Raw genomic sequence first — 21,580 nt, 5'->3', positions numbered from 1 at the left:
TGGAAGTCTTCATGTTGAAAGTGTAAGAGTCAAAAGAGAATTCTTGGAAGACACATTGCCTCTATGTCTTGTATTTATCAACTTCCTGGACCTTATCTTCAATGTATTTGCTCAGATGACTTTCTGAGGAACACCCATAGGTATGGGGGTGGGGAGGATTTCTGTGATCTCAAACTTGCTCTCTCACCTTTGTAAATCTGAAAAAAAGTACACTGTGCTGGTTGTATGAATAGGTGGTTATTAAGATTCTTACAAGGTGCTAAGTCACTGGAATAGATATAATTATCTAACGGTTCAGTATGATTGATCTGATCCTACAAGGAGATGTTATGGGCCAGAACTTGAAACAAGATACTTATGTACTTAGTTCACACCTTTAAAGGAGTTCGCTCATTGGTTCACACATTAGACTTCATATTTTTGGAGAACATATAAAAGGACAAGTCCACTGGGAGAAAAAAGATTAAGGATTTTGAAGGGCACAATAAAGGATCCGGACTTTAACTCCTGACTGCATTTTGGGATTATTGGAACTGAATTGAAACTAAGGCTGCCTCCAGAAGCCCTCTAAGAGATCTGCTCCCAAGAAAACAATTACAATTTAGAGAAAAAGAACATCACAGGTGGTAAAGGTCTGTGTCTGCTTGGTGGGGATGGTGGTAGTACACTTGATCAGAACTGTTATCTCTACCAACAATTTCAATTCCAAGGGAAAGGGGAGTGACATCCCAAAACAGCAAGCCCTGCCCATTCCAAGATTTAGCTCCAGAAAAGATGGCAGCCTGGATAGCTGTCCCAAAGCTCACAGCCTCAACAGGATTAATACTCTTGTTGAGCTCCCTTCCATTCTGTAGTTCTGTAGTACTTTCTGGATTTGGGGGATGCAAGTAGAATCAGCCACCAAGATGATGTCATGAATCTGTAATTTGTCTAGTGTGGTATCCCTTAGGGCCTTTCCCCACAAGGTCCAGTATGCCACAAAAAGGTCAGCATTCAGTTCTTTAAAATGGGCCTGGGTAATAAGAGGTACAGAAGTCAAAACCTTAATAGAAGGAGTCTATCTCACTGCTGGATGCTGGAAGAGATGATGCTGTTTTCACATTCCCAAGTGGTGCACAGACAGCTGACAGCCTTTTGTTCTCACTATGTCCTCCTTGTGCTTTCATTTGAATTCAGTAATGACACAGTCCTCCCTCCCCAGCTGTAGACTTGATTTCAAAGATGCAATCTCCTAACACCGCCTCCCAACACCAAAGACCAACACTGTTCTCTTGGCGCCAACTTTTTTGTCCAAATCATCAGCAATGACAGCAACAGTTGGCTCTCTGATGAGCTGAAGTACCCTAAGGCCGGGGATGGTTTGAACATTTTGGGGACCTGACACTGGGAACTACTGAAGAAGGCTGATACTGTGACAATACCATCAGTGATGGTCTTCCCAAGGCTAACTTCAGTGATTTTTTTTCATCTTGGTCAAGACCATACAAGACACTTCTGGATGGAAACTTTTGGTCTCCCCTGTGTGCTCCACTTGGGCCTCTCTGCCTCAGCCGCTTTCCTGTCTGATTGCATAATCAAATGTGTGACCAAGTAGCATTTGGCCCCAAAGACTATGTCAGTGGGGCTCACTGCAGGATATGTCAGTGAAAGCGAGGGAGCATGGGGTGGTTCTGTGTCCATGGTCATTGGCAAGGATTTCCACTCTTCCAAGTTAGAAGGTAACCCCCCCCCAATGCCAACTGCAGGTCCCTCTGACAAGGCTGCCTGGGTGGCAGAGGGCATAGCTGGCTACTGTCAGAGAAGAAGGGCTGCAAAAGGGACCCCCATAGTTCTTCATAACGATATTCACAGAATCACCAAATTTTAAAGAAGGAAAGAACCTCAGCAGCAATACAGTCCAATACAGTCCAATACACACCTGAAAAAAGACTTCATAAACCACCATCTCTCAAGGCAGCCCTTTTCATTTTGGGGCAATTTTGGGAATAAGAAAATATTTATGGAAATATATATAGAAGAATTGTACATGTTTAACATATACTTGATCACTTGTCATCTAGGGGAGGTAGTGGGGGGAAGGGAAGAAAAATTAGAACACAAGGTTTTGTAAGGGTGAATGTTGAAAATTATCCATGTATATATTTTGAAAATGAAAAGCTTTAATTAAAAAAAAAAAAACTTCTTATGTATGTAAGTCCTTTAAACACTCAAAGAGAGCCATCATATCCTCCTCTTCTTGAGGACAAATATTTCCAGTTCCTTCAACTGGATCCTCACAGGCTACAGATAGAGGACTTTTCACCATTCTGGTTGCCCCATTTTTTATGCTCTTCAACTCATGAATGATCTTTGCAAACTTTGGCTCCCAGAATAGAACATAATTACAGAAAGATTAACAGATAATTCCTGAATCTCTTTCTATCTTAATGTTTTCTAAGAGAGACATAGCTCATTCAAAACCACCCTCTACAACACTGATTAGTAAGGAGTAACCTACCTATACAACAAACATTAACTAAAGAATCCTAGTAAGTTAACTTTGATAACCATTTCTATGATAATTAGCTTTCAGAGAAAATTCTTTCAATGTCTTTATATTGCTGAGGTTCAAAATCAGACCCAGCTTTATCTATCTGTCCACCTCAACTTCCCTAAACAACCATGAAGAAAAAGAGCATTGTGATAGAAAATGCATGCTATTAGAATAGCCGAATTCTGTATTTAACTCATCCAATATTCTCCTTTATTGGTGAATGGATAACTCTTATGAAACAAACATTTTTGGTAATTTAATATTATTATTTAAGGGTTTCACAAATAATTTAAATCTTAGGCTGACATCTTTTTTTTTTTTATTGTTAAAGCTTTTTATTTTTCAAAACATATGAGTGGACAATTCTTCAACATTAGCCCTTTCAAAACCCTGTGTTCCAATTTTCTCCATCTTTCCCCACGCCCTCCCCAGATGGCAAGTAGTCCAATATATGTTAAACATGGTAGAAATATATATTAAATCCAACATATGCATGTTTATATAATTGTCATGCTGAACAAGAAAAAAAGAGAAGCAAAATAAAATGCAAGCAAACAACAACAAACAGAGTGGAAGTGCTATGTGGTGAGCCACACTCGTTTGCCAGGATTCTCTCTGGGTATAGATGATTCTCTTCATCACTGAATAATTGGAACTGGTTTGAATCATCTCATTGTTGAAGAGAGCCACGTTCATCAGAATTGATCATTGTATAATCTTGTTGTTGCTGTGTATAATGATCTCCTGATTCTGTTCATTTTACTTTGCATCATTTCATGTAAGTCACTCCAGGCCTTTCTGAAATCATCCTGCAGGTCATTTCTTTCAGAACAATAGTATTCCATAACATTCATATACCACAATTTATTCAGCCTTTCTCCAGCTGATGGGCATCTACTTAGTTTCCAGTTTCTGGCCACTACAAAAAGGGCTGCCACAAACATTTTTGCTCATGTGGGTCCCTTTCCCTCCTTTAAGATCTCTTTGGGATACAAGCCCAATAGAAACACTGCTGGATCAAAGGGTATGAACAGTTTGATAACTTTTTGAGCATTGTTCCAAATTGCTCTCTAGAATTGGCTCCATTCACAGTTCCACCAACAAAGTATTAGTGAAGCTGACATCTTCTTTAACCTACATCATTTTTAGTATAAGATTTTCAACATTTCAGCACTTGGGCATATACTTTCTTTCTTTCTTTTTTCTTTTCTTTTCTCTTGCTAAGGCAGTTGGGGTTGAGGGCTACACAGCCAGGCAATGTTAAGTGTCTGAGGCCACATTTGAACTCAGGTCCTCCTGACTTTAGGGCTGGTGCTCTGTCCACTGTGCCACCTAGCTGCCCCTATATTTTCTTTTGTCATTTTTGAACTGATTTATTTGTATGTGATTCAATTCCCTTAAGAGCCTTCAATTTTTTTTTTTTCATAGATTGCATTTCATGTTTCTTGCCTATTGCCTATAAAACCTAGCCCAATGCTAACTATTCACAGAATGGACCAAAAATAAAAACCCTCTTAAATGGAATTCAATTAAAAGAACTGTTCATGAATTCATATTCTTCAGCTAAATGAATACTGCAAATTTTTCAATGATTTGCAGATGTATTAAATGGCTTATAATGATTGTGACCCTTTTATAGTAATTGACCAAAGATGCAGTTGTACATGCTCTTGTGAGAGTACATAGAAATGATAATATTCGCCATCATTTTCTTCTGAGTGGTTCTAATTGAACGTACTGTTAAATCTGGGAGAAGAATTAAGAAACTTACTGATTATGATAAAAACTGAATAGAAAGTCCTAAGAAGTTTTTAAAATTTGTCAAACAGGAGTGGTACTTACTTCTAGCATGTTATCTACAGAAAGATCTGGATCTGTAATAGCATGTATTCTATTCAATATTCTAGATAAAAACAAAGAAACAAAGAAACAAACAAACAAAAAAAAACCGGTCTCCTTTACTAATTCTGGCTTTACTAGCATGTGCACCTGATAGTGACTTACAAAGAAATATTTTTATTTTTCAAGTCAATGGAGAAATTAGATTCTGATAAGTTCTCACCTCTATAAAGACCTGGATTAGAAAATGGTAAAAGAGGCAGTAAGAAGAATACTACATTTGTAGCCCCAGGAGCCATGCTCATAGCTCTGTGGCTTCAATCAGGTCATACAGGGCAGTTAAGTGATGGAGTGGATAGGGTTCTGGGCCTGGAGTCAGGAACATCTGAATTCTAATGTGGTCTCAGACACTCACTAGCTGTGTGACCCTGGACAGGTCATGGAACCTCTGTGAACTTAATCCACTGGAGAAGGAAATAGCAAACCACTCCTGTGTCTCTGCCAAGAAAACCCTATGGACTGCAATGGATGATGGGATCATGAAGAATCAGAGATGACTAAATGACACAACAACAACAAAGACTCTACACATCTTTCCCAAAAGGAAAATCATCAACTTAACTGCAACTGGGAAAATGGAATTATGTAAATACCCAGGCAGTTACTTTGTCATATTAGTTAACAACATGTCTAAAAATGTTTTAATAAGTACCCAAGGCAATGTCCAGTATTTTTCTGAATGGAAATGCAATAAACAAAAGCTCTACCAACCAAATTCCCTTTTAATACTTCTGTTGGGAGCAGCTCCTTTAGAAATGTTTCAATGTTGTTCTCGAAAGGGGAATTCTTCAGTCTACTTACAAAACCTTTTCTAGCAATCAATAAAATTTCAACAGAGCATGATAAAAAATTTAACATGCACAACACTGCTTTTTAATGTATTTAAATGTTCATCCATTCATGCAGTTGAATTTCTGGCCTGGACAAAAAAGAAATGCTCAGATTCACTCTATTGTCTTCCTATCCTCCCTCAAATTATTTAAGTGACATTAAAGAAGCAGAAATATGTTATTGACTACAGCTGATTATAAATGGGAGAGTCAGTAATTACAGTGTGGATTTGAAATTAGGACTTTTCTATTTTCTTAGAAGGTAGCCGACAAGTAGACAAAGAAATAAAATGGGAAGGAATTGGAAGTACGATGGTTATAATGCAAAGAAATGAATGGAAGCAGAAACTAGGTTAGTGCCACTTGAGTAAAAGGGAGATTTAATGAGAGATGATAAAACTAGCAGGAGAATGACATTCCTGGAAAAAAAGGAATGGTTCAATTTTTTTTTTCTTTTAGGTATGGTTCCTCAGAGGGAATGGAAGTAGGATAGGAGAAAACTATACCCTGAAATGAAATAACAAGGTGAGATAGATAACATACTGCCTTTACAGAATTGCTATCATGGTAGCTCCCAGATGCTGCTTTATATAAAGACTTCAACCACTATTTTCTCTAGGACAGTTCCTTTTACTTCCTATTTTTTATTGCTTTAAAGCACATGCACTGACAGTCACCACCATTCATTTGCTCTAAGAAGAAAACAAAACAAAAACCACCTCAGAGTCACTTTAATTTCATTCAATTTGTATCACTCAGATTGCTGTATATTTCATTCCAATAGTCTTTTTAAGTTACCAATGCCCCTGAAGCTTCACTATTCAAAAACTTGAAGGTAAGAACAGAAATGTGGATAATTATTAGAGAGGAAAGCCTCTATGTCTCCTCTTCCTTCTCTTTTCCCTGTCCCCTGAGCCCCCTAGGCAGCAAATGGCTTTTTAAAGATTTCCCACACTTGTTACAGATAGTAACTGAATAAATTTCTCTCTAGAAGAGGAAGCAGAAGGAGCCCACACTCTTTCTTAAGGAGTCACACAAAGATACTAGAATAATTTTTTAAGTCCTGTCAGACAGATAGAAGATACTGGGAAAATGGCTGTGTCAACAACAGAGACAACAGGATCATAGATGCAGAAGATCCTTAGAGGATATATATATATATATATATATATATATATATATATATATATATATATATATATATATATATATATATATATATATATATATATATATATATATATATGGAAAATGAAGGTCCAGAGAGCTATATTAGGGGGACCTCTAGCTGGGCAATGAGGATTTGAATTTAATCCTACGATTTTTTTTATCTAGTGTTCCTTCCCTGCCCCATTCTCAATGTTTACATGATTATCAGTAGCTTGAGAGAACAAAAATCCAAGGACCCCTTGAGAAGTTTTGTAGGAATGTTACTGGAGATATTAGAGAGACAAAAATTAAGCTTAATACAGGCAGTCATGTGAAGCTCTCATTTTCTTATCACTTAATAAAGTTGTATTTTCAATAGAATGTACATGATTCATCAATCTGGAAAGGAAAATATTCTACTACTTCAATGGATTTATGATCTCACTGATAGTGGTTTTACCCTCTGGTGGTTCAGACTGAACCCATTTCTGCACATTTTGAGTAATTCTGGGCCATGAACTGTTAAGGGCTTTCCTTGATTTCTCTAAGATATTTATGAAGAGCTTAACAGAGTGCCAGGCACACAGGAGCTTCCTGCATAATTCTTAGAAGCACAGGGAAAGACTTTTTGTAGAAGTCTGGAGAGCTGGAGGAAGACAGAAGGGCCAAGAAGTACAGATTAGAGAGAGAATTCCAGGTAGAGGGAAGAGACAGTGAAAACGGATGCAGTCAACAAATGGGATTGTCTGGTGCAAGGAATGTGTGAGAAGGCCAATGTCACTGGATGGTAGGGTACAGAGAGGGGAGCAAAGTGGATGAGGATTGAAAGGGTCCATTTGAGAGGCCTGGACAGAAGGAGGAGTGATCTCCGACAGAGACTAACCAGCGGGCTATTGTAACAGTCTAATAGGCATGAGGCAATGAGGGTCCGCCTCAGGTCGGATGCAATGTCAAAGGAGAGAAGAGCATGTAAATGAGAGATTTTGTTAAGGAGAAACTTAACTTGATAGTGGGGTTAGAGAGAGGAGCCAAGGAGTCAAAAGTGAATGGCAGGTTCTAAGCCTGGGAAAACAAAGGGGCTCTAGCAATAGTCTGTCTGAGAGATGATGAAGGCCTGAGTAATTCTGTTTGCTCTAAGTGGAAAGTGTACGGGAAGTTAAGGAGGTGAGAATAGTAAGATCTGACGAGGGATGGACCGTGTGGGATGGCTGTAAGGAATCAAGGATTACATCAAGGAGAACAATAGTGGTGTCCCACTGGAAAGATGCTACTGTTCTTGGCAGAAACAAGGTCTTTCAAGAAGAACTGTGCATTTGGAGCTTGTGAGAAAGGTGCACAATGAGGGTGATTTTGGACAGATTATAGTACAGGTGCTTTCGGCACTTCTCTAAGTGTTCTTTAGACAACTGGTGATGTAGAACTAGAGTTCAGGAGATAAATGAGGCTTAGATATACAGATGTGAGAATCATCTTTACAGAGATGACACTTCAACCCATTGGAGTTGAAGAGGCTAGCTGATACAGAGATCAGAGAAAGGGACAATAATACTGTGTGTATACCCACAGTTGAGGGGCACAATATAGAGGAAGGCTAAGAAGGAATAGTAAGAAAATTCGAAGAACCAAGAGAGGAAAATCAAAGTCTTAGTAATGGGGGTGATAAGGCAAGAAGGATGGATATTGAGAAAAGCAAAGATTTGGCACCTGAAAAGTTCTTTTTCTCTATGGAGAAATCAGCTTCAGCTAAGAGATGTAGATGGAAGCTAGATTGGGAAAGGAAATAGAGGCAAAGAACACAAACTACTTTTTTTTCTTTTTTAACAGTTTGGCTAAGAAAAAAAAATAAAGAAAATAGAAGAGACTGGCATAAAGATAGGGAAGTTGATGTCAAGGAGTTATGGATTGAGAAAAAAGAACATTTGCAGTCCAGGCTGCTCTTTTACTATTTATTTATAGTACAGTTCACTGTATTGTCTCTCAAAGATTATATTTGTTTTATATTACATCATCATCATCATCATTATTAGCATTTGTAAAATATGTTAGGCACTTTACTAAGCATTTTATAAAAAACTTTTATTTGAACCTTACAATAACCCTGAGAGACAGGTGTTATCATCCCATTTTAAAGATGAAGAAATTGAGACAGAGGTTAAATGACCTGCCTAATGTCATACAATTTGTGTCTGAGGACAGATTTGAAGTCAAGTTTTCCTAACTCCAGGCATAGTATTTTATCCACTGAGCCACCTAGCTAGCAGCTAAGAAGTCAATGAGCTCATTATAGTTTATTAGACCTTAAAATTGCACTAAGATTTTTAGGACACCCTGTTTAGATAGGTAAGCTGTATCAGTGTATATTCAACTTTGTCTTAGGGATGAGACATTTCATTTTTCCTTGTGAAGAATAAGGGCAAACTCTCTTGAATTGCTATGAATCTCATCCAAAAAACTCTATAGTCTTCTAGGATTTGTTGCAACCTGACCAATGTTATCCACAAAAAGGATCATATATCCACAAAAAGGATCATATAACTTTATTTGTTATTAGTCTCAGAGAGTTGTGGAATAAAGTTATATTTTGTTATTTATTTCAAGGAATCTTATGTAATCTTGAGTATTTAAGTACACAAAATACGGGAATCAAATTTCTTAGAAAGAAGGATTCCTTTATTGGGATATGAATTCTGGTTTGGAAAGCAAAAATGCATAGGGTAGAAAAAACAAGGGGTTGAAAGCTGGGAAACTGAGACAAAATGTCAAAGCTAGAAGTTACTCAAGAGACAGGAATCCACACTCTAAAAAAGAAATCACTTGATAGCACATTCAACAAGAGATTGCTCACTCTTTCTTTGCTTGGAGATACACAACAAGAGAACTAGTTATTTCTTAAAGGAGTCTAATCTATGAACAACTATATCTCTCTGAAATTTCCAGGCACGACTCCTACCTGCCCTCTGGAGTCTACTAGAACAATACTTGAGTAGAATCACCTCATCACTAAGAACTGAACCCAGGAACTCTAAATACCTGCAAGACAGATTACTTTATCTATCTATAGATAGATCTATATCTATCTATCTATCTATCTATCTATCTATCTATCTATCTATCTATCTATCTATCTTCAATTATCACTTTATTGAAGGGCATTATGCCTTCTTGAAAAAAAGGAACAATTAATATTTATGTGTCACCTTGTAAGTTGCAGTTTATATACATTATGTCATCTAAGTATCAACTCTTTAAGGTAAGCTCTACAAACACTTTCTACTTTACAGAGGAGAAAACTGAGACTCAGTGTGGTTAAGTGATTTGCCCAGGGCCATAGAGTGTCAGGGGTGGAAACTAGTCCAGATCTGTCCGGTTCTATAAGCTCTCTATTTGTCTGTAAAATAACTGAAATTTAATTAGCATTTTACAAAATAAATAAATAAATAAATAAAAATTACAGTAATGAGATAATATATATCATTGAGTTTTAAAAATAGGAAGTCATTATATTAAAAAAGAAAAACGGATCAAATACTGAATGTGGTATTTGTTTTCTTTATCCATTTTTTAAAATAGAGAATTTCTAAACTGTTTAATGGAAGCCCTTAATGATTTGCATACTTCTTATGAAAAAAGCTGACATTTGGATTTTGCAGAAGAAAACTTTTCAGTAACTATAGAACCCACTGTTTAGCATGTACACAATCAGTTGTGAGATCTTTAAACTGGCTACATATAGGCTTTCCCTAATCTACAGATTAATAGGTTAACAGAAACAATATTTCTTTTTTCCTTTTCCTCTCTACTACTGGGAAGAAACAGGTATTTAGACTTTGCATTTCTTTTCTGCAAATGATTTATAATGCTTTTGAATAAAATTATTAAATGGTTTGAAATACAATGTGCTTCAGTATCTCTTGGTTTCTGGGTTCAGCAAGCATTCCAAAATGATTGTGTCTCAGTGGACAGAGTCTGGTTTGACTTGGAAGGATCTGAGTTCTAATTTGGTCTCAGACACTTAATTGGCTGTATGACCTAAGGCAATTTACCTAACTTTTTTTTCTTTTTCTTTTTTTCTTCAATTTCTTCATTTATAAAATGAGGATGACAATGGCACTTATACCTCTCCTGGTTATTATGAAGATCAAATAAGAAAATTACTGGAAAGTGCTTAATACAGTGCCTAGCTATTAGCAAGTCTATATAAATGCTAACTAGTATTATTACTTGATCCTGATTATATTATGATTTTTCAAGATCTGTTTTATTTTTATTCCCTAGAAGATATATTTCATTTATGTCAGCAAAGGAAAGAAAGAAGTCTGTCTGTATCTATTTGTCTAATGTGGCTTATGAAAACTGACAAATATTTACTGCAGACTAAATACATACAGCAGAAATAGCTGTGGATATTTCCTGCCAAACTGGTTTATACTTTACTTCAGAGTCAAGTTGTAAAAGGCCTTTGATATAAATGGAGCACTATTCTATTCTTTTAAATAATAGGCTAACAATGCACTCAAGCTAATAAAATCTAGTTTCCTACCAGAAGCATTATATCCCTTAACAATGTCATAAGCAGTTTGTGTTGCTGTGACAACTTCAAAGCTTCTTGCTTTGAAGGGCTGAATAAGGCAGTAAAGGGAGGGATACAGACTGACTACCTCAAAGCCATACTTGACCTGCTATGTTCTTCATATGACACAGGTCCATGAATCCTTTTGATTTTTTTTCCCCAATGTATATTGGATTCAGTTCTTCTCTTCCATTTCTATTTCCTCTACATTTTTATCAGCTTGCTTAATTTATTACATTATCTTCCTCATGGCATCTAGCCTTTCTCAGATCAATATTCCTAAACACTCCTTTTATTATATCATTCCCTCAGCTTGAGAAGGTACAATGGCTCCCAAATGCCTACTGGATCAGTTAAAAACTTCTTACTCTCAACTTCAGGGTCCGCCATTAATTGGAACTACCTTATCTATTTAACTCATTTTGGTTACCCACACAAATACTCTCCTCCAGGCCTTTTAGTTCTTTTATTACCCTGCTATCTTGTCCATTAGTATCACATATGCCATCCTCATTTGGTTTCCCATGTCTTTGTTCATGTTGTTTATTCCAACCAACCTGGTAAAAAGTCCCCCTACCTCTTCTCAGACAAATCAAATCTTACCCTGTCTATTTCAGACTTCAACTACTCTGTGAAATCAAATGTAGAGCTCCTGTACTATATTGATATTTTTCTTTTCTAATATACTATTGTATTTAGACACTATTCTGATCAAATACGTACTTTTTTTTTTTAATTGCTTCCTACTTGTTTAGTACCCAGCTTCTTAGACTGTGGGTCACAACTCCACATGAAGTGTTAGAACAATGTGAGGCTGCAAAATTGTAATTTACTATTGGTAAATGTTTGATTTGTATACCAATTTTATACAACTATATCCCTGGTGTCACATAAAAATTCCTCAGGCAAAAAGAAGTAGTGAGCTAAAAATTTAAGAAGCCCTGGTTTAGTAAATGTCTAGTGTCTTATCTAGATTAGAATAACATCAAAGGATAAAAACAAGATCTATGCTTAATAAGTACTTACCTCAATCACTAAGCATTTTTAAACACCTACTATGTTTCAAATACTGAAATATTTGCTAAAGATACAAAGACAAAAGTGAAAAGTCTCTGCTCTCAAGGAACTCATTTGCAGGGAGATAAGTAGCTAAATAAGTACAAACACAAGAGATACAAGATGATTTGAAATAAGAGCAATAGCAGCTTGATAGCTTAAGAAAGGTTTCAGGGAGAAGGTCAGACTCAACTGAACAAGAGTCTTGAAGGCAACTTGGATTCTAAGAAGCAATAGGGAAGACATTTATTTCCTGGAATGGGGGAGTGTCTGTAGAGAGACAAAGACACAGGAGAAGGGTACTAGGAATGGAAAGGTCAGATTGCCTCAGACAAAAGAGGAATAGGGTCATTTAATTTGGTGCTGTGGAAACACTGATGATCAAATGGGAAGATTTAGATTTGACACTCCGCTCTACTCCATTCTATTTATGATGGAAAATTTTTTTCTAACTTCTTTAAACATGTTATATCTTCTATAAAATATGGGAAATGAGCTCTTGGGGGGCTTTTCCAAATTCGAAACTATATTCTTATGATCCATTCAGCTTGAGAATTCAATAGTCTCAAATTTTCAAATTTTAAGAACCAGAGAAGCCCCAGCAAAATCAATCATGAACCCATTTCTTCATTCAAATCTTTTAATCTTGTACCTAATTCTTCTGTAACAATTTATTCCCAATTGTATGTATTAAAATTCTACCAACAGTGGTGTAACTTAAGTAATTCACTAAAAACTACTCTCCTTTTATTGAGGACTGATTAGAAAATCCAGAAGCTTGGAGTTTATATTTTACTTAAGTGAAATTCCTTGCTCTTTTTGGCCTTGCTTTGTTTACCATTTTCATCCCTCCATAGATGACACATGTGTATCAAATTTTCAGATTATCCAAAGCTGGGGGGGAAAAAAGAATCAGGTGCTGTACAGATTGGTTTTATAGGGTCTAATTAGAGGCTGAATTAAGTTTCATAAGGACAAATGTAAAGCCTGGTATTTGGGTTAAGAAGCCAACTCCTAATGGGAGTAGCTGGCATGAAAAAGACCTAGGGGTTTTCACAGAATGACAGAATTTTAGAATCACCTTCACAGCCATTTAATACAATATAAGACTGTAAAAGAATTCTTCATAAGACACAATAAAAGTAAGCATCCAGCATTTGCTTAAAAATTGCTATAAAAGGAACCTATTAAGTCCCCAAATTTTTCCTTAAATTTGCTTCTCTGAAACTGCCTCTTATTGCTCAGTTCTGCCCTCAAGGTCAAACAGAATACAATAACAAAACACTTGCTTGAACACTGCTATCACATCTTTATCAAGACTCTACCTTCTAAATCTTCTCTTTTCCAGGTTAACATACACACAACCTAATTTTAAAACTTATTCTCATAAAGCAGGAACACCAGATTCTTCTCCATCTTGGCTGTTCTCCCCTTAATACTCTCCAGATTTTCTATGCTAAAAAGTGATGTACAAAATCAACAAAAAACTCCAGATAAGACTGACTAATGGGAAATATAGCAGGACTATCATCACCTCCTTATTCCTAGACAGCATGCTTCTCTTAATGCAACCTAGGGATGCATTTGCTTTTTTGTCTGCTAAATCACATTGCTGACTCATAATAAACAGTGATTAATTAAAATGCTGAGGTATAAAAAGTATTAACCATGATTTGTGGAGACTTTCCTATGTGGCATTTGGGAAGTCCTTTCCTTAATCCACAATTCTATTCTTGACTCAAGACTATGTCATGACTTAACTATTGCTATTTCATTACTGGTGATCCAGTTATTGATACCAATATCAGTTATGGTTTTTTTATTGCAAATAAGTATAAAATGCTTAAAATATTTGGGGATCAATGTGACAAAGCACAAAAGCATTTGGATGGGCACAATTTCAAAGTATTCATTAAATATATAATTTAAATAGCTGCAGGAAAATTAATGATATACTGTATCAACATAACAAAGATGACCATATGACCAAATTTTACAATTTTAATGTTATGCCAAACTATCAAAGGGATACTTTTATAGCAAAGTTTTTTATACCGTGGGGCATGACCCCATGTGGAGTCACATAACTGAATATAGGAATGACAAAAAATTTGGCAACAGTAAAAGGTATCAAATATTCCACTAAGATTTTATTCTTTATATATAAACAAAATCCATTTCATTGGTATGTAAATTTGCTCTCATCTTTAATAAATGGTAAAATTACATGTAAGAAAGAGACTATGTCATGAAATGTGTTAGTTATTTTTTTTCTAATCCATGCATCCTCAGCAAATTTGATAAGCGTTATTTCTTATTAGATTTGAAAGTGTAGGAGAGCTATTAGAAATGCAAAATCCTGAATACACTTAATTGTTACCAGAGACATATCATGAAGTTGAATCATCTGTAAAATCTATTCAGAAATTAAAAAGAAAAAATACAACCAAAAACTTTAGCCCAAAGGTTTTCCCTTACCTTTCTGATTGTGCCATTATTTGTTTAGCCATTCTTTAATAATTCTAGCCTTTTATGCTACAAAAAAAAAAAGGAGTTAGCCAACCACAGGCTGAGGGCTTAATCTAGTCCATTTCTGTTTTTGTTCAGTTAAAAAATTGACAAAGCAAGAATGGTTTTTAGTATTTTAAAATCCAATTAAACTTTATTTTAAAATGTAAAAAGGCTTTCTTAGCTCAGAGGTGGTTTGCTCGTTTTGACACAAGTCACAGTACGCCAGATTTTGGTTAAGTTTGTCAAGATCTTTTCAGATTCCCAACCTGCAAGATATTGGCTCTCTCTCCTAAATTGTCTTCTGTCAATTTGGCAAGCCAGCAGTCTATATCTTTCTCCATGTCACTTGATAAACATGCTAGATGACAGAAGGTCTAGCACAAGTCCCTGGGGCACTACCATAGAGACTTCCTCCTAAGGTGATATGAAACTGTAAATGACTACTTTTGGGGTCTGGCCATCCCAAACCCACTTGTGTATTCTATTATTTAGCTCATATCTTTCAACTTTTCTCACCAAAATAGGGGGACTTATGCTTCACTTAAATTTAGGTAAACATTGTCTCAATCCAAAATGAAGTTAGTATGGTTTGACCTATTATTGATTAAACAAAACTGGCTACCTATGATCACATAAACTCTTTTAAAAATTTAGCTATAGAACAAAAGGTTTGGCAATTGTCAATGTTGTAAAATTATCCATGCATATATCTGGTAAATAAAAACTATTAAAATATTAAAAAAAATAAAAAATATATAGCTATTTTTTGTTCTTCAATCACCTTCAATTCCAAATATATGGTTTTCCCTTACCTTTCTGATTGTGCCATTATTTGTTTAGCCATTCTTTAATATTTCTAGCCTTTTATGCTACAAAAAAAAGTGCTGCTGAAATATTTTGGGTGTGTTTTGTGGGATCTTTTGATCTTTGACATTTTTAGAGCAAATAACTATCAATGGATTTCTTGGTCAAATATATTCTGTCATTTAGCGTAAATCCGTTTTTTTAAAGTGGTAGGAACAATTCACAGTTTCACCAAAAACTATATTAATATGTTTGTTTTTCTACAACTTCTCCAATATTGTCTATTTCCAATTTTTGTCATCTTGGCAACTTTGCTGAGTGTGAAGTAAAGTTTCAAAGTCTCATAATTTGTATTTTTCCCATTACCAGTGATTCGAACCAACTTTAATATGTTTACAATTCACAATTTTTTGGAGAACTTTTATGCATATAGAACATTGGATAAAAGTTGCAGACATGTAGATTTTGATTTAATAATGTTGAATTTATATATGTATCACTTTTGCATTTAGGTTTCAACTTTTAAAAAATATATTCATAGCAAATGAGATCTAGTATCCCACTTAACTATAAGCTTGTTTATATCCTTTATCTCATTAATAGTTCCTTGAAAGATTAGTCTATTTTCACTGGTCTGGAGGTCAAGCAGACCAGAGTTCAAATCTTAAATCAGAGGCTTTCAGATGTGCGATCCTAGACAAGTCACTTATTTGTTTGCCAGTTTCCAAAATAGAGGGATGGGGTCAACAGCAGAATTTACCTAGCAGGGTTGGTATGCAGATCAATGAGATAACATTTGTAAGCCTAGCAAACAAAAGGTGCTATATAAATGCTTATTCCCTTTCCCACTTTCACTCAGTCACTTTCTCTTAAAATAGGCTTTTCCTCAATCCTGATTCTCTGGATTCTCCTGAAACTACATTCTCAAAAGTCATCAATTACCTTCTCCTGACCAAATTTATCAGCTTTTTCTCAGAACTCATTCTCCTTTACTTCTCCAAATGCATTTCAAATTATTGACGACTTTAGCCATTCCTCTCTTACAATCCATGATGTTCTACTATTCTATTTCTTCAGCTTAAACCAATTTTATATTTCCTTTGCTCATCCACTCTAACACCTTCAGATCTGATTCTTGGCAGTTTTTCTTTTTTCTCTCTTCTCTCCACTGGAAATGTGCAACTTCTTAACTTTGTCATTCTTATGTAGAGGATTTTTAAGTCCTTTTAACCTTGACCTTTAATGAGTTTCAGTCTGGCATTCTCTATTTTTCCTGAAAATGCAAATACTGTCCTTTTATTTGCAGCAGATACCACCCTTTTACCCACCCACACTCACCTTAAAGTCGCCAGAATAATCCTTTATGTTTTCTTATTTTTCTTGGTCCCTCCCTAACTGATGAAAGCAAGTTCTCTATTTCATTCTCTTTACCAAAGGTGGCAAGAGTAAGCATCTTGTCTTGGGTACCAACCCTTTATCCAGACAACAACAATAGGGGAATTATGATAATCATAGTATCTTCTAGTAACACAATATAATTACAAATGTTCTTTATATACATATGTTTCATTTCATCCTCATAACAACCCTAAGAGGTAGATGAGGCTTAGTGAAGTTAAACTGCTGCCCAAGGCCAAGATGACAAGTAGGCAAAGGAATGCATGGCTTTTAGTTCTAAGTCAAGTGCTTTTTCTACCAAGTAGCTTATCCTATCAAAGCATGAAGACAGTTTAGTATTCATCATGGACGGAAAGGGAGATCTCTAGACTATGGCACTCTTCTGTATATCTGGGGTCCTTCCACTCAATGGTCATGTCACCCAGGTGGCTGGGAGATTTGGAAGTGAATATATTAGGGATTATATAGACATTCAATCTCTAATGCCATCACTTCCCAAATGTGAGAAGAAAAAAAAAAAGAGAGAGAATCAGAGATTAAGTAACTTTTCTGAGGAGATCACGTAAAATAAGCAAGTGACAGAATTGGAATCAGAACTCAACATTTCCAGCTCTTACACAATAATGCTTCCTCTTATTTCCTAAGTGAAACTTCTAGAACATAAAGAACCTTGTTGTGGGAAGCAGGGCCATGTTCCTGATTCATCTGAATGGATAACCCATTGTTTTCTAGTAACTATGTCCATGTTTCCCTTTACCAGTATGAATAGTCAGGAGTAGAATGCTCAGAGATCAGTAGAATTATTTTCTCAGTAGGTTTCTTCTTTCTCCTAAGAATCAGTTTGAATCAACTTGATTCTAATGATTATCACTGCTTCACTCTATTTCCTTTTTATTACAGTTTTTTTAAAAGCTGAATTTTTTATTTACTTGTTTTTGCTTCTCCCCATACCACAACTTTCAAGGACCTCTTTTCATGAACTCCCTCCCTTTACAAGAAGAGGAACACATACCTCCAACCCTACCCAATACCTTCACAACAATCCCCCAAAAGCACACCTCATAAACTTGGGAGTTTGCTAAACTTTGTGATCATAACGATTCATAAAGACTTTATTATAAATATAGAGAACTGCTTATGTGCATTTCCTATAACAGAAGTTTTTATAAATCTTTCCTGGTTAAACATCTTAGAAGAGAAATTAGAAATTAAAGAAGACTGAAAATATCAAAAGGAATTAATTTTACAGTTGAAAAGTCCTTATAAATCGCATTGTACTTTAAAATTGTTTCTTAACTAAACTTCACAATAATTTCATTACCTTGTCTCCATTTTAAAGATGAGAAAACTGAGTCTTAGAGAGTTTATTATTTTTTCATAGGTTTTCCCAAATTACTGTTCAAAGGGTAGGTACATCTAAGAGTACCCAAAACACCAGAGATAAGAAAAGTAATTTATAGAAAAGGATTAACATCGAAATATATGCACCAGAATCTTCAAAGAATCCAAGAATAATAGATTAGGTTAATGAGCTTATCCAAACTCTAAAGAAGGTAAATTAAGTAGTAAGAGTAAACATTTGAATTGAATAAAATTAAAGAAAATAGAAACTGAGGCCAAGTATCAAGAAGTTTTCCCAATAAAGACAGTAATGTTTATTATGGTTTAAAAATCTCCTGGGGCAGTACTGAGCACTTAATCAGAAATAGAAGATTAGTTAATCTAGTGTATTCTGCCCTTTTCTAAAATAGGTATCCGTAGATAACAGCAAACAGATTTTAAGATAGCCTAGATTTGCATAAAAGGTGTAGAGGGTAGTTGATTTATTTCTCTTACAAAAGGATTCACAATATAATTAATTATATAATTATATTATATATCATATTGTATAATTATAATATAATCCTAGTACATCTAAAATTACTTGACTCATAATTAATTTTCCTAGCATCAATCTCTGTTGACTAAAGCTAGATAAATCAGTATCAATTATTATCAATTTACAAATTAGTTTATAAAATGAGTAAATGATGAGAAATTAACTATCAGGTACTATTTAATCTATTTTACATTCTGAGAAAAAGCATGATATTTTATATACTCTGTATTAAAAGCTGTTTCTTCATTCACATACAATTTTAAAACACAAAGATACATAAGATAATTCCCTTTTTCTTGTGTCAAACCCCACCACCGTTACAGAAAGGCATATGAAAACTGTTATGCTTTGCCCAGAATAAGTTGCCAGAATCCCAGCATCAATCAGCTGGTCACACAGAGCTCCCACTCTTCACTGACACAATGAAACATATACCCTGTTTCTCATTGCTCAGTCAGTGCAGATAGAACTATTCTTACAGATGTCAACAAAACGTTTAGAGCAATTAAACGGATTCACCTTGCCTTAAAGCATTTATTTTATTTTTTTTTAAACTGAGCTAGACTGGCCGCATTCTTTGGCCTTACTCCCAAGTCGTGCTGAGAGTGGATGAAAAGGAAGGAGCAGGGAGCCCTACCGTACCAAGAAATGACAGAAGGCTCTTCTCGTCTTCGGGGCTACTATCCAACCACTCGGCCACATCACCAGGGGAAAGGAGATCCATTCTCCAGCCAGAAAACTTTTCCATAAAGATAACAATTACCGAATGAAGTGGGGAAAGGAGGACAGAGACTAAATCCTTGGGGTCCAACACTTAAGTTCCTGGCTAGGCTCAGAAAATCCTAGATAAAACGTGACCCATCCTCATTCAGCCCGAGACAACAATCTCATACAAAAGGCTTGGGGGGTGGGGTGGGGTGAGGAGTGAGCAGAGTGGAAGAGAAGGTGAGGGTTAAGGAAATAGAGAAAGGAGGAAAGAGAGAAGATTTGCCCTTCCTGTGTCTCGGTGTTAAAGCTTTAGCCTGAAATAGAAAGCCAGGATGAGCCAGAAAAATGACTTGTGATAGGAGAAGCAGAAAATAAAGATACTCAAAGAAAAAGAAATAGGTTCCTACACTGAATCAATTTAGATACCCAGGCAGTACAATAGCCAATCAGTTAAGTGAAACATATCATCAAACAAAAACAAAGAGGAAAAACAAAAACAAACAAAAAAAAAAAACACACACACACAAAGGAAAAAAAAAAAAAAACAGATTCAGCATTTTGTGTTGCTCAGAGAAGAATAATTTTCAAATTTCCTTTCAGGCGACCACCAGAAAAGCTGCATTCAAACCCAACCCTGTTTTAGAGATTACAACAAAATCCCAGCCCCTTTTACGATGGGTTTCTTCAAGCAATGGCAGGTTGATCAATCTGTGAATAGGAAGCTCTCACCCCTCCTTTTCCTTTTCCCTCTCTCTCTCTCTCTCTTTCTCCCTCCCTCCCCCCTCCCACCTTGTATGGCGGCAGCATTGATCGACAATAATGGAATCTGTTACTGACTGCCAAGAGAAGCATTAAGGATATTACAAGTCCTCTTAGTAACGATGTAAGCTGGTGGTCGGAACCCGGAACATCTTTGAATATATGGGTCAATAGCTTTGTCTTTCTAAAAGACAAAGAAAAGGAGTTTGTAGGGCGTGTATATACATGTGTAAAAAGGGAAAATAAGGATTGTGATGAGGAACAACAGTGAGTTAGGGGGTCAGCGTGGGGGCAGGGTTGTCAAGAAATTCATCGGCAGAGCCAATGATTTTTGGTAGTCTTTCAATAATGCCGTCAGAACTCACGCTGAGGAGGAGGAGGTTAGAACTGATTTTATTAGATATGATTTATAGTACACATTTGCATGGTAAGATTTACAACAAACAAGAGAGCTTTTTCAGAGAAAAACCTGGAAGATGAGGGGTTCCGGAAACCGACAAACCACAAATGTCTTTGTCCTCTAGATAGGGATAGAGCTGGATGCTCTCAAAGCAAACTGCACTCATTTAAAGAGACAAGGTCTCTCCCCTCCCCCACCCCTTTTATATTTACATTTTGTTGTCTTTCGTTTAAATAATCGAATTTCTCTTTCCTAACCTATTACTGCTTGCCTGTTGACAAAGCAACAGGGATAAAAATTATCCAGTTTGCTGACAACTGATTAATGCCAGGGCTGTATGGGGAAGCACTGAATTGGAAGTGAAGAGACCTGGTTGCAGTATTGGAGCTTTGACTCTCTATCTGGGAACTCACTAAACATTTTGTGCCTCAGTTTCCTGTTTTGCAACATGAAATTATGTCTACTACTTGAAATAATGGAGCAAATTAGGCAGTTTATATAGAAACCATTCGGAAAGTTTGAAATACTATATGAATACAAGCCATGACCATTATGCTAATGAAACCCTAAAAAGAATTTCTGGGTGTACATAAAAATGTGAATAAGTAGGACTCCAGCTGTGGCCTGGCCAACCCCCCAAATCCCAGTATGGTTACAAATCTGACTAAAGTAGTAGAACTGCATACATAACTAACATCAGAATTCACAGTATTATATTCTAACCCAATTAATATAGGGAATATGTGACAAAAGGGAAGCTGAATGTCTCATTTTTATGGATACCTAACAGAACCATTGAATTTTATATTTCCAAGACACTTCCTAGCTCATCAAATTCTAACATGGCTAATAGATATGGAAGTTATTTTCACAAAATGCTGAGCTCTATCTATCCAAAGCCTCAGAGTTAACGAGGTATTTCAAGACACAGAGGTGTCAAGTGAAATTTCATAGCAGTAAGTGAGGCATTATACTGTGTTCTGCCTTGCCCTAAATCAGAATATAGAGAGGTCCTTTACTTCTATCTTCTTTATATTAAGTTTTCTTTTAACTGCATTGAAATTACCTGAATGAGATAATTCTG

General features: G+C 35.9%; 1 protein-coding gene across 9 annotated transcripts in view; it reads right to left on the bottom strand.

Moving 5' to 3' along the window:
- RASAL2 (RAS protein activator like 2) overlaps positions 1-21,580 on the bottom strand; it is a 320,395-nt gene that overhangs the window by 82,126 nt on the left and 216,689 nt on the right. Inside the window, exon 1 of one of the 9 annotated variants that reach the window (XM_074308459.1) lies at positions 19,272-19,858. The exons of 7 other annotated variants lie outside the window; for them this stretch is intronic. In XM_074308459.1, the coding sequence (XP_074164560.1) occupies positions 19,272-19,377 (106 nt within the window). In that variant the 5' untranslated portion in view covers positions 19,378-19,858. Of the gene's footprint in view, positions 1-19,271; positions 19,859-21,580 lie in introns of those variants that run through there. One more of the 9 variants, XM_074308460.1, reaches the window with a different exon arrangement.

The sequence above is a fragment of the Sminthopsis crassicaudata genome, chromosome 4 (assembly GCF_048593235.1).
Source record: "Sminthopsis crassicaudata isolate SCR6 chromosome 4, ASM4859323v1, whole genome shotgun sequence".
Taxonomy (NCBI): domain Eukaryota; kingdom Metazoa; phylum Chordata; class Mammalia; order Dasyuromorphia; family Dasyuridae; genus Sminthopsis; species Sminthopsis crassicaudata.
Note: the sequence above shows the minus strand (reverse complement) of the source record. Positions and strands in the feature narration are given on the sequence as shown.